Here is a 14,494-nt window from a genome sequence, read left to right as displayed (position 1 = left end):
AAAAACATAGACTCTTGGTCAAATTAAACTCAAACATCACTGCTTAGCCAAAATTATTGGAGTGATTATGATAGGATTTTATTCACTACCATGGATCTTATTTAATCTCAGAAATGTTAAAGAATCTGTTTTTATACGAACCTCTTTAATTCAAAGGAGTCTGGTTATAATAATTAATATAGCTATTTTTATTTATTATTTTTATTCTTTGTTAGTTATAAACCTTTAACTTCATTTATATTTTTAATAAATAAGTTAAGCTGCATTATTGTCATTTTTCAATTAAACACTCTGAAATCCCAATCAAATTCTCAAAATATCAAGAGATTAAATAGTCAAGTATATAAATTTTGATAACATATTTTATAAATTTCTAAAAAAAAATAAAAAATATAGTTGACAATATAGCCCAAAAACGCTATGAATAACTATTTTTAAAAAAATGATTTAAAAAAACCTCTTAAACAACCTAAAAAAACACGTTTTTAATTTCACAATTTTTGATTAGCAGGGTAATATATAACATCTTATCCTGTAAAATATCATCTCAATCATTTCAAATATGTATAAATTGAAAATGATATTTCACAGGTCTAAAATAATACATTTTAAGTTTAAAATTATATTTTACAGGTCTAAAATAATAATTTTAAGTTTGAAATGATATTTTCCAAGTTTAAAATGATACTTTACGAGGCAAAATGATATTATAAGAGATTTTCTATCATTTATTAAAATTGTTTTTAAAAAATTGAAAATAGAACCTTTTTTATATAATTTGTTGATAATTTTTAGAGGTTGCTAACATTTATAATATTTAAATTATATTAATCAATTTTCAATATTAATAAAGTTTGTATATTTCAACGTTTTATCTACCATTCTATACTTGATTGGCAATCTTATATCCCTATGTTTGATGTTACGTGAACCTTATGGATCTAAATTATGATGATATTAATGAAATCAAATTTATAGAAACTAATAAGGAAAAATATTTCATATTATTAGGCAAAAATAATTTTGGGGGGCAATATAACAAGATATTTATTATGATGATTGTCTTATTAATGTCTGTTATATTGACTAAATTTGATATCAGTAACGATAAAGTTAATATTTTTTGATATTGTGTATAATTATTTTGTTATAAATTAAGGATATACTAACTGAATATGCATACAGAGTCCTCGGGAGTTATGCTATTATGGCTTTTCTCTTTATAATTTACATAATTCGTGCTGAAAATGACCCGCGAATAGTAAATTCTTTCCTTTTATCCATGATAATAGCAAATTAAAATTACATTATTTTTAAATATTTCCAAATATTTATTTCAATAAAAACTAAAATTTATATTATAAATATGCTTTAAAATTGTTAAGCATCGTGTAAAATGTTGATTATATATAATAATTAAGGTCATTCTAGATATTCTAATCTCTAAAAAGTCTCAAATACAAACATATAAATATTAACTGAACAATACAAATATCGATATAATTTCCCATTATAGGATTTTATGTAAAAAAAATAAACAATTTGATGTCACCTAAATATGTCACCCGGAATAGTTGATTGTGAAACCAGCAACCGTGTTCAAATAATGAAAGTCAGCCTCCTGCCATTCTACAGTACTAGAAAAATTAAATTCCTCCAATCGTAAATGTATCTATTCCATTTATACCCATTTTGTTCATAGCTCTCACATCGTATGACTCCACCACTACTTTACAGCCTTCATGTGCACCATTAATACCCGCTACAAATATTCCTTATGATAACTCTAGAAACAACGCATATCCTGACTCTAATGCTGAAGAGTTATTTCTCATTGCCTTAAAACCTCACATCTTATTTTATTTCGCATACCCAAAGGTGATCAATTAACGTGATCATATTCAAAGAATCTAACATCTTTTCTTAATAAATTTTTATCAGTTAGCCACTGGCTTGACTTTTTATCATAATCTTTTCAAACCTTACAAACAACTGACCCATTTAGTTAAATACCACTTATTCAAAAGATATAAAATGCATCCGAAAATCCCCTTACTTCCTTTTGACAAAAATTGCAACAAAAAGGAAAACCATAACGTTCTTAAAACAAGAGTAAAGCTTAAATCTTGCAAAAAATAATTCAATCTGCCATACGCCTTGCCACATCCAAAGACAATCTCCTGACGAATGATACATACTTGGCCCTGCTTCAAAAACACAATCGAATAATATAGATAGCGATAATCCAATTTATTCTGTACCTAGTATTTGCACTACCACCTTTATCACGAAGATGTTAGGAAAGTGATCCTATCTTTTGGATGCGATTCTTCACCTGGAATTAAAGGAATCCGTCCTATCTTCCTTCAAGATCTCACTATTCCTGCTATTACTCAAAACTCATATCCTTTCAAAAATATACTCCAGTTCATCTACCATTGCTTTTAGGGAAAATTTCCTCAGCTATTTCCAAGAGTGTCCATAGAGTCAAGTTTATAGCTTTTCATAAACCGAATAAGGACGTTAGACCTCCATTGGCATCTTTAGCAAATTATTAATGAGTCAGATGTAATTTTAAAAATCACCCATATAAGCTCCAATCAATTAGGAATTAAAGTTTTGATGACATACTTGTTAAAATCTACTTTATCAATACATTCAATGCCCTAGAAGGAGTGAATTCTTGAAATCTGCTCACTTTTTTTATACAGAATTCTTAGTTCCTTAAGAACTGTTACTCCAGACCAAGATACCTGGAATTTAGAAATAACCTAATTCCATAATTAGAAGGTATCCAATAGCATGATCCACTTTTGTCTTGGAATAGATAAAATGAGAGAAGAAATCAATAACCAATGCAAGCTTAATTTGCACTCTTGGTAATTGATGATGGAATAAGCCAGCTCATCCGACTAAGTCAACATGGCAATAGTCATAATAAAATCCTACGAAAACAGAGGTCTAAAAATAAATTTAAAGAGTAAATACTCATAAACAATGTTTGATTTAAGGTTTAAACATACTGAGAAAGAGTACCCCACATATATATGGTTACCCTTGGGCAATAAAGACTCCCTCAATAAAATTTTTGCAGATGCTTCAAAAGGATCTTAAAATGCATGAGAATTTACTACATCTCCCGGAACATGAGCCTTTTTTTCTGCTAAGAATTAACTTGTAATTTCAAAGATTCTTTACACCCTAAGATCAATATGATTTTTCAATTACCTGCTGATACCTACAAAAGAGAGATCAAAATTTTGTCCGAACAATTAGTCAATATTAAGTTTAGATAATTATCTTGGCTACAAGCTTACTACCCACCAAAGCAGGTGGAAAAGGAATACTACGATTACCCTCCTTACTTCTAATCATCAAGAAATTAATGACTCAAGATATTCTACTCTTTCAGGTCATCGATTTTTGTAAGTCCTCTTATCTAGTCGATTCTCCTACAACTTCATTGCAGTGATTGTGATTTACTCTTGGTTGGCAACTCCGTTGCATTTCTTGAAGTAAAAAGTCAACTTGTGGAAGATTCCTTTCTTTTCAACTTCATCAGAAAACGGTTATAAATTTCTCCATTCCTTCGAGTAATCTAGATTTCCTACTTACAAATGATGAGCTACGTCATGCCATCGGACTCAGACTTAATTGCGATATGGCTATAACATATTCATATTCACTTTGTCTGACTCAGACTCCCATCGGAAACTATGTAGAGATAGATTTCTATACAAAATGTAATCTCACTATATCTCGGGCCTTGATGCTGAATTTCTTCAAGCCTTGAGCCAGATTTGACTTTATAAAGTAGCTGGTAAACGTCCTGAGGGTTTATCCAAGAATACATAAAAGAATGATAAGTTCTTACATAGCAGATTTTATGTGTAGATCCACTCGTACTCTCTAAAGGTAAATCTGCCAAATATACTTCTGTTTTACCTTCCAACCATTTATTCATACCAATAATTGCCACAACGCTAACTTCTTTTGACACTCACATCGTAGCCTTCTTTAAGGATCTAGGGTATTGCATTACATAGAAAACAGTAGTACAAGTGCGCGTTTTTACCAAATAAAGAATAAAAAATAATTGCATCTAACTACATCAGTACATTCTCCGTTGATGGATAAGAATAACTATTGAAACTCATTTTAAATAAATATTATATTATCATATGTAACCTATAAATAAAAAATTTATAATTAATTAATATTCGTTAAAAAAATAGATGATCCTTAAATATAAATAATAATTTCTCTTTTCGGTCATGTTTAACTCAACAAATTTTTTAATATAACAATAACTTTAAATTATAACTATTTCCTAAAAATAAATTTCATAGTATTGACAACATTAACATATTGTAACCATAAATCAATGTTTAAAATTTAATAATGCGTTCATATATTCCTATTATAGTTGTAAATAAATATTTCTGATGACACATTTATTTATATTAATTAATAGACAATTTTAGCCATTGGACACGTTTTTTCAATAACTTATACGTCTCACTTAGCAAAAACTAAAACGAACTCAAATCTCGATAAAAACATAGGCCTGGAACATGAAATATATGCTTTAGAAGTTGTCATCGCTGCAATAAATATAATCATTATAGCTAATGCGTGTTATACAAATCATTTTCACACATTAAATTGTTGGAGAAAAAAGATTGGATTTATCTAGAATTAATATTTTTTTATATATAAAGCCAGCTTATTAATTTATCAGCATTAAAGAAACACACTGCTTTTCGTTATCAATATTTTATATTTATGTAATTGTTTTGAAAATGAAAAGCGTATAATTTATTTTCACTAAAAAATTCTTTAAATTTACATTATCCTTTGCTATGTTTTTGAATTTTTTTTCAATATTATCTAAAACGAACTTGAACTGTTAAAAAAGATTCAAACAAACGATCAGGTTAAGATTATAATTCTCTCTATTTCATGAATTATTTTATTTATTACTAAACAGACGATGGTATAGAGCGCCCTGCTAAGTATTTGCGCTGAAAAAATTGTCCGTTTTTTTAAAGTTTGATGAGGCTCCATATCTTGATTATATATTTAAATTCTGAATTTTTTTTCGGAAAAACTCTGAAAGTTTGATAAATAAATGATTTGAAGACAGGTTCTCAAGGATGATCCTAGTTGCCTGGCTTGAAGTTTGGCATCCTCCTTTAATTCTAAGTACTAATTGGTATATGATAAAATGTAAAATTATTTTAGAGATAATCCTTCTGAAAATAAATCTCCTATAGCAATAGGCCGAATGCCTCGATTTGGTTTATGGGCCATTAGTTGTGTACCAAAGACTAAAAAATTGTATTGTACCCTCAATTAACTTAGAGGTTGCCAAGATCTGCTATTGCCATCTATCTCTTTAGCTGAGTCTATGAAATGAGTTGATTCATAGGCGTAGCTTAGGGGGTGGTAAGAAATTCCCCCTTCGGAAATTTATTTCTCTTGAATACCATTTTAAGCTAATAAAATATTTTCCGCTAGACATCCCCAACAGCTCTCTTCTCCCAAAATGTATACAATATATTACTATAAATAATAATTTGAAAATAAAATAAGTAAGTGTAATAATTATTGATATGACTATTATTCAAAATTTTTATGAAAAAAGTAATTATAAAAAAAAGTAAAAGTAAACCACCCCCCTCCCCAACCCCAGCAAAATTCAGGCTACATTTATAAGTCGATTGCTTTAGAAATCTATGCCGTGAATATTACCGAGGATTTTACAGATAAAGAACTGATTAATGTTGGCTTTTTAAAGAGCATGTACAATTAAAATTAAATTGCCATTATATTTTCGTATGAATAATTTTATATATTTTTTAAAAAAACGAATAGAATAGTAAATTTTATTATTTCATATGAATTAATTCGTTTTAATATCGATTCGTATTTGAATATTGCATAATGCATATACATTCAATAAATAGGCTCCTAGAAATATTTTCCCCGGGGAATATAGTTAAAATAAAAAATTTTATATAAAATTTGATTTTTAAAATCGTGATTTGATCAAAGAAATTGATTTTTATAAATATAAACCATAATTTTTGCCAACCCTACCTAAATAAAAAGATGATAAAGGTTAAGGTCATAAATTCACCGATACCACTGATACTCATACCACTAATACAACATCAGCTGATACTAAATACTAATACCAATGATAATAATGGTATATTTATTGAAATCATTTTTTTTATTTATTTATTAATAAATTTATGAAATTGGTAAAATTAAATAAAAAATAAAGATTCACAACACATTCTTTACGGTTTAAATTCTTTTTTTTTATAATTTCAGAGCATAATGTTGACTAAAAATTTTTTTTAACTTATAGTGCGCATCCCTTATTAAAATTGAGGTTTTTATTTTATAAAAATAAACAAACTTGCGTTTTTTAAAATGGTTTATGGTTTTAAACGGTAATGTGACCAATTTCACTATATTGAAATGCATTATTTACGATTAAAGCGCTCAATTTGTGTGAAGGTAAATTATCATTTCTGGGTATTGGCCACGGTATCGTTTAAAATTCAAAGTATCAGCTGATATTGACACCAAGTATTGGTGCATTCCTAGTTAAAATTTGCTAAATTTCCAATTAATTGAAAACCTTAACTGCCCAAAAATTTTATCTTTCAAATAATTAACCATCATCATCATAAACTAAATTAGGTAAAGATAAATTTATATTAAATGCAAAAAAAAATCGAAGATAAAATATATACAATTGTTATTTAAGATTTACTAAAATTTCAAGGAAATTAAAATAAGATGAATAAATATATTTTTAAACATATATTTATGCTTTTAGGAGGCTGGGCAAAGCATCCAAATATATTAATAATTATTTGCAATTTAAATATTACATAATGAATCATTTCCCGAGGTGGTATAACACCTGCATGAGCCCAGATCGTTCGGGAAAATTCCAAATACAATACTTTCAAACATTTTATTTCTGGTTTATAGAAAACAATTCATATGCAAAACTTGAAACATCTATGTTCTACTTTTCTTTAGTGCTCCTTCTGCGTTTGTTTAATATTTCTAAACAGGTTTTAGGAAAGAAACGATGTGTATCCAATTAATTTAGAAAAATTCATGCTTTTAAAAATAAAATATATATAAAAATTAATTTAATTTGAAATAATATAAGGATAAATATATTAAATTTTTATTTACGTCTACACTTTGTATAGAAAAATGAAAGTTAATTAAAATGAAAGTCTTTAGAGCGAGAGCCGGTTCTACTGTAAAATTGAGTTTTTAAAAAGGAGTCTTAACAACTCTGATATATCGCTTGTTTATGTCGCATAGTCCTATTTTTCAGAAGCAAGTGATTTTCTTCAAATAAAGGGTCTTTTTCAAAAATAATATCCTTTTTTATAGCAATATCATGTTTTATAAGAATTTTTTTTTTACTGTTTGTAAAAAAATAAGTTTTAAAAAACCCCTATATTATGTGTTTGAAGAAGTCAGTGTTTCTGAAAAAACCCGATGAATATTCTTGTTTGTCAATTTTATATTACATCCTAATGTTGCAAATATTCCTGTAAAAATGTATACCATTCTGCTCAATAGATTGAAATCCTTTATATATAAAATTTGAATAATTTTATTTTTGCAAGACGAGACATGGTATAATATAAATAATTTGTAAAAAAATATAAAGTTGTAATTTATTAGAAAAATTATATAAATAATAATATGTACTATTTTTTTGGTTTTTTCAAAATAATTATTATAAATTAATTTTTTAAATTAGATATATGTAATTATAATATAAAATAACTTGACTCGTGAGTTTGATATAATTATAGGTATAATAATCTATAAAAGTTGCACTAATAAATTTTAATAAACTATACAACTATATACATAATATTATTTTATAAATAAATTTTTTTTTTAAATATATTAATATTGAACAAAAAAACCTATAAAACCTATAAAAGTTTTATAATAAATAATATTACACAATATATTCATTTGAATATATATATATAATACAATTGCAAAACATCAATTTACAATTCTCCTGTTAAGATTGTAAATCAGATAGAATAATATTTTAGAAGCGATTAAATTAAATAATATTAACATTTTATGCTATATTTTTCCTATTTGTTTAATCGACTTAAAAGTCTTTCAATAAGTATTTTTTTTATTCTAGTATAAATTTCTGAGGAAAAATCGGATGTGGTAAAAAGTTTTAAGAATGAATCCGATGGAGCTGTACAAGAATCCAGGTTTTGAACCAAGTGTGGTAAGTTTTTGAGAAAAAATCCGACGCAATAATTGGACAATTCCTCACAGCAGTACAACTTTATCAATAAAAAAATTTAAGACATTAAAAATAAAAGAAGTTTTTGTGATAAATTTTTTTTTATTAAATGGCAAAACACCTATTTTCAATCCTTTTGATTGGCTTGAAGACCCATTCCATAGATATGTGTCACTTCCGAAGATATAAGTTATTAATATATATTTACAAGCTAAGTGAAGTGAAATGCCTATAAGATAACAACTTAACTGATGTTTAGTTTATAAAAAATTATAAAAGTGGCTGAATTTACTATGTTAAATGTAAATAATTACCAACCCGAGCGGTTTTGTATATGGAAACGCAATTCGTAAGGTCCAGTATATTAGAAGAAAATATTTCACATTCCCTTTGCAATCCGTCGAGTAAGAAAAAATTGGAAGCGGCCATTAGTTCCAAAACAAATGCCGAATCCCGGTTTTTGATGCTGTCCACTTTACCGCTATACAAAAATTCCATTATAACCTTTTGGATATAAATTATAATGTATATTATGAATGTATGGATCAAATGGTATAATATATTTATGAATATATTTTATAAAAAGCATGAGTAAATACTAGAGCTTTGCATAGACTGGGAAAGAGGGGGGGGGGAGGTCCGCCCAGTTCAAAAAAATCTTTCTAGATTCGAGTTCGTCTAGTCCGGCCCGAAAATTTAAATAATTATTTGCTTAATTTTTTAAATGAAAATATTTTATTATACCTCATTTTACTATATTTTGTATATAAGTTCTAATTAAATAATAATTTTACTTAATATTAATCCAGAAATAATTTTGATATTTAGGTTGCATAAAAATTTTAATTCTAGTTTATATAAAAATAATTTTACTTAATATTAATCCAGAAATAATTTTGATATTTAGATTGCATAAAAATTTTAATTCTAGTTTATATAAAAATATTAGTTAAATTAGAATAATGGATTGCTTAATAATATACTCAGATAAAGTACAAATGAACAAACCGAAAAAAGACGAATAGTCGACCAGAACCAATCTGATAAAAAATATAGACACATCCCGAATTTAAGCTATAACTTTTATAATATATGAATATCTTTTTTTTAATAAAAATAAAGGTATAAAAAACATAAAATAGGTATAATATTTATTAATTTTAATATTATAAATTTTCTCCGAGTTCGAAAATAATAAATAGGTCCGGCTTAACCAAATCCGGCTTCGAACTCAGGCTGGACAGGTCCACAAAGAGCTCTAATTTATACCTTAAAAATATCGTAACGTATGTCTGGTATGGGTATAACATCCTGATTAGATTCGGCGAATTTATCGCATAGCATGGCTTTAAATCGGGGCGAAGAGTTTACCAATATGATTTTATGACCAAAAAATATTTTCCCTTCGACCAAAAACGATATATCAGATAGCTCCGGGCTATTTACATAGCAAGGATCTTGTGTTTTTAGTTTTGTAAATCAATACATCGCATTATTATTGTCGAGTAAATCATATAATTAAAGAAAATAATTTTAAAAATTTGATTTCAATTATTTTTAAATATATAAGCATATTATGCTTCTTAAATTATTCATTTGAATATCGACTAACCTATATCCATATTTTGCATTTTAAAATTATAAGTTAGAAAAATTTTTATTTTTAATTTAAATCTTTACCAAATAATTATATTATTCGTATTCGATTGGAATATTGGTATTATTCATATTTGTGAGAATCAAATATTCGAAATAAAAACATTATTCAATTAAAATTTTTGAGATATTATTAAAGTAAAAAAATGAATTATTAAATTTACAAAATAATAAGTTTCAAAATGAATATGTTGCAAATAATTTTTTTGAATAAATTGTAAATTTTTATTATTCGTATTCGAATTGAATAATTTTGCTAGGATGGCAGCCGATACCTGATGAATAAAAATCTTGAAATAATTAAGTGGACAATAAGTTACATGACAAAAAAAGAAAGAATTTGTAGATGCTAGTGATCCCGATCCAAAATAAATACCGGGTCGAGCCTAATATTTCGACCATTGCAGGTTTCGGTGTAAGGTAACTAGTTACATTTTTGTAAAAATCACAAACTAATAAAATTATAAGAATTAAAATTGGTGTCATGGCCTGTAAGAAATATTAATATCTTAAAATTTACTCAATGAAAATGTACAAAATTTTGCAATTATGTTAAAAAATAGGAGGCTACTAAAAATCCAAGCCATAATATCGATAGGCTTTTTTTTGTATCAATTAAAAAAATATCTGATTATATTCCCAAAACACTCAAGTGTTAAAAATGATGAATTATATAAACAATTTATATAGTAAAGAATGTAACTAGTTATTTTATATAACTTCTTACTTTTTAAAAATGTAACTTGTAAGAAGACTTTTCAAAAGTATAACATTACTAATAGAGAATAGGTATGTAGAAATGTATGAGATCCACATGAAATAATAATATACAGAACAGGCGATTTTATAATTCCTGCTTTTTATGTTGATCCAACAATGAAATTAATATCATGAGTATACCGATTTCTTTTCATAACACCTTTACTACACATAAATTATTTAAACTTAAATTATCATTCCAAGGCGTTTATGTGATAGGTATCGTGCGTTTTTTTAAAAAAGGTGGGTGGGCCTAACATTAAGTGATATACTTACCTATAAGAGTAGATCGAACCGATTGAGGTGAATTCGGAATCGGAGGGGGTAACATTGCATCCTCGATAACTGTTCTAACCCCAACCCTATAACAATCGCTCAATATTTTGCAAACAGGTTTAAAGATTTCTGAGCTAGTTTTGAAATTATCATCATTGTGGCGATTTTGATCCTCCAGATTATCAGTTACATCCAAATGTTGTTCTGACGTTGAGTTATTAGATAAATAGGAACGGAATAGGTTGAGTAAGATGGGAAAGGCAGCCTCCAGAAACTCCGGTATATTAACTTCGTCGAACTTGACGTTAGGAAAATCGGTTAGCAGGTAATGTAAGATATTTTGAGGAAAGAGTAAATTGTTAGTATTAAAGTTGTTAGCTAAATTTGGGCTAGTTCGAGTATACAATGGTTGAGGTTGGGAAGCTACGTGAGTCAAGCAAGTTATCCAGATGTGGAGATTCCAAACTATACCTATATAGATATAAAATTATAAATGTTGATTCATATATTAATGTAAAAAATACCTAAATTTCGGAGCTCCATACATATTATAATATGACCACTCTCTGCTGCATGATACATTGCTTCCATAAGGACTCTTCCTTGGGCTTTGGTTAAATTACACGCTGTTAAATTTTTAGGTTGTTGCACGATTAACGAATTTATATTGTTGGTATTTTTCAGTTTTAAACTTGTAGAAGCTACACATGAATTGTTACTAGTAAATTTGTTGTTGGATTTCAAATTTTCTGGGAGCACGGGGAAAGAAGGTAATTGAAGGCTATTGGAACTGGTCTCCTTAATTTCTGGTATTTATTATTATAAACACCAAAATTTTTAAAATACGAAGGATAAATTACAGTAAATTCATTATATTAAAGCTTGTTTCCTTACTTGTCCCATTCTTTTAACAGGTCAATTGTAACTGTGTTGTTAATTGGTTGGTTGTGTAAAACCCAGACCTAGGGTTTGGGTCTAAAGGTCGACTAAGCCAGCTCTGAGCACAGACCTGGGGTCCAGATGTGGTGTTCAGACCCGGAGCAAAAATCAATTAATAGTTGTATTTTTGTTGAACTTAGGAAAGTATATATATATTCAATATATATATCAATCGAGAGCTAATCGAAAGATCTATTCATTAGGAGGACAAACGTTTCCTCTCGATGAGCTAATTTAAGACTCGAGGGTCAGGAATATTTCTATTAACACAAAATAATAATTGGGCATCAAATAAAAGGTGTTTTAATTATATCTTGACTGTAATCATAATTATTATTTTAAGTGGGCGGTCCTAGATCTTAAGGGGTCAGGAATATTTTTAACAGCGCCAAATAAAAGTAAATTTAATTATATTTTGATTGTAATCATAATTATTATTCTAAGTGGGTGAATCTAGGTTTTGAGGGTCAAGAATATTTTAATCAACTGAAAATATTGATATGAATCAAATAAAAGGTAATTTTATTATGTTTTAATTGTAACTAAATTAATATTCCAAGTAAACGGGTCTAGGTCTTTTGGGGGCTGGAATATTTTTATCATCACAATTTATCAATATAGGCAGTGATGTTAATCGACTAACTAATAGTTATTAAAAAATATTTTAATTTGGATTTCGCTGTCGTAATAGGATATGGAATCATGTGGGATTCGGAATCCAAACGTGGGGCACGTTTTATTCGGGATCTTTTTTTAAAAATATTTAAAAAATATTCCGAATCCCCCATGAAAAAAAAATAATAATTACTTTTTCTTCTCTTTTTTTTGCAGCTGGCACCATATAATTAAAAGGCCAAAATAAGAGATTTAAAAAGAGAATTTTAAAAAAAGTAAATAGTATAAAATTAAGGCATATAATGAATAAAAAGGGATGAGGTTAAGACTTTTTTGTTTTAAAAAAAATATTAAAAAATATTTATAAAAAATCCGAATTATTGCAACAATTATTCAATGCAATATGGCATTTCGTTCGTTATTTATAACGGTTCAGTATATAAAAAATTATAATGGTTTATTTTTCTGGATGTAATATTGAGTTAGCCGTTTTTAAAAATCAATTATGAATAAGGAAAAATACTATGTATCTTTAGGTTGAGCCAAATAAGGTAAGACACATTTAGAGATTGTTAAAACTAAATTATTTATAACAACAAACAAATTTTAAGTTGAGATTATCAAAATGTTTTTTTTTCAAAAAGGCTAAGGACCAATATATATTTTTATTTAATAATTTTATATATTTTTACATATTTTTATATAGTTTTAATATTTTAGTGTTTTATCATTTTTTTAAAAATTATACTATCAATATTATCAAAATAAAATTTTAAAAAATAAAACAAATAACAATGGCAATATTTTGAAGTTTTGGAAGCAGGAAAATTTATTTCTTGTTTTGATAAAATTAGAGAGTAAAATTTTGTCCGCCCTGGCAAATTCGGTTTCTAGTGAAAGGGTATTTTCAGTAAATATCGCCTATTAGAGGAAAGGCGTACACAATTGAAATAAAAAAAATAGACATTCTTCTTTTTCTAAGTAAAAATTTGGATTTATAATATGTATTTATTTTTTGTTATTATGGATTATGGAATTAAAGAAATAAATAGAATAAATTCAAAAAAGTGTAAAAAATTATAGCATTAAAGTTTTGAAAAATTTAAAAACACCGTGAATTTTCGGGCGTTAAACAAAATATTGCCTTTCGTGAGAGGGCGGGTCGGGTCGAAATTTTTTTAGTGGTAAGCGTGAATGGGCGTGAATATTTTCATTGGCACATTTATTTTTTTACATTTAATTTATATTAAAATCATTTTTTCGAGTATTTAATGAAAAGCATAAAAGTAATACATATTAAATATCTCTAAAAAATAAAATTTTCTGAGCCAGGCGGAAAAAAATATAATTTAATTGTTTTTTTAAAAAATCCCCTTAAATATTTTTTTTATAAAATTTATTTTTGTTATAAATATCTGAACCATAACTGTAACCGAACCGATATAATTATTTTTTGAAGGAGTAAAAAGAACCTTTATAAAAAACGGTTAAACCGGTTCAGTTTTTATATATTAGAAATGGAAATAATTTGAATATCCTGAATTGTATAAACGTGCTCTTATAGTACTGGCGGTTCCCGCAACACAAGTTTCTGTAGAAAGGGCTTTTTCGGGGCTATGTGTTATCGTCACAACGAACAAAAAGGAATCCATTTATACTTGAAAATATATTACTTATAAGTTCAAATAATATATTTAAAAATGAGTTATTTTCAATTTTATATATTTTTTTTATATATAATTCATAAATGCTTATAATAAAAATAAATTAGAAGATGGTGTTGCTTCAATAAAAAAAAAATTTCTAACCGTAATGAAACTTTATAAACCTTTATAATTAGCTGAACCGAACAGAACCTTTATATAAATTTCTTCTCAAGAACCGTAACCAAAACGTAACCATTCCTGCTTAAATGTTCAA

General features: G+C 26.9%; 1 protein-coding gene across 1 annotated transcript in view; it reads right to left on the bottom strand.

Annotated features, from left to right (window-relative positions):
* Positions 1-8,065: 8,065 nt before the first annotated feature.
* Positions 8,066-14,494, bottom strand: part of LOC135927514 (uncharacterized) — a 31,850-nt gene continuing 25,421 nt past the window's right edge. Inside the window, exons 15-19 of the mRNA XM_065463540.1 lie at positions 11,545-11,826; positions 11,021-11,491; positions 9,599-9,786; positions 8,648-8,833; positions 8,066-8,369 (exon numbers count right to left, since the gene is read on the bottom strand). Of these exons, the coding sequence (XP_065319612.1) occupies positions 8,166-8,369; positions 8,648-8,833; positions 9,599-9,786; positions 11,021-11,491; positions 11,545-11,826 (1,331 nt within the window). The 3' untranslated portion in view covers positions 8,066-8,165. The remainder of the gene's footprint in view (positions 8,370-8,647; positions 8,834-9,598; positions 9,787-11,020; positions 11,492-11,544; positions 11,827-14,494) is intronic.

This window comes from Gordionus sp. m RMFG-2023, chromosome 3, assembly GCF_954871325.1.
Source record: "Gordionus sp. m RMFG-2023 chromosome 3, tfGorSpeb1-WG-v2, whole genome shotgun sequence".
Lineage (NCBI taxonomy): Eukaryota > Metazoa > Nematomorpha > Gordioida > Chordodea > Parachordodidae > Gordionus > Gordionus sp. m RMFG-2023.
Note: the sequence above shows the minus strand (reverse complement) of the source record. Positions and strands in the feature narration are given on the sequence as shown.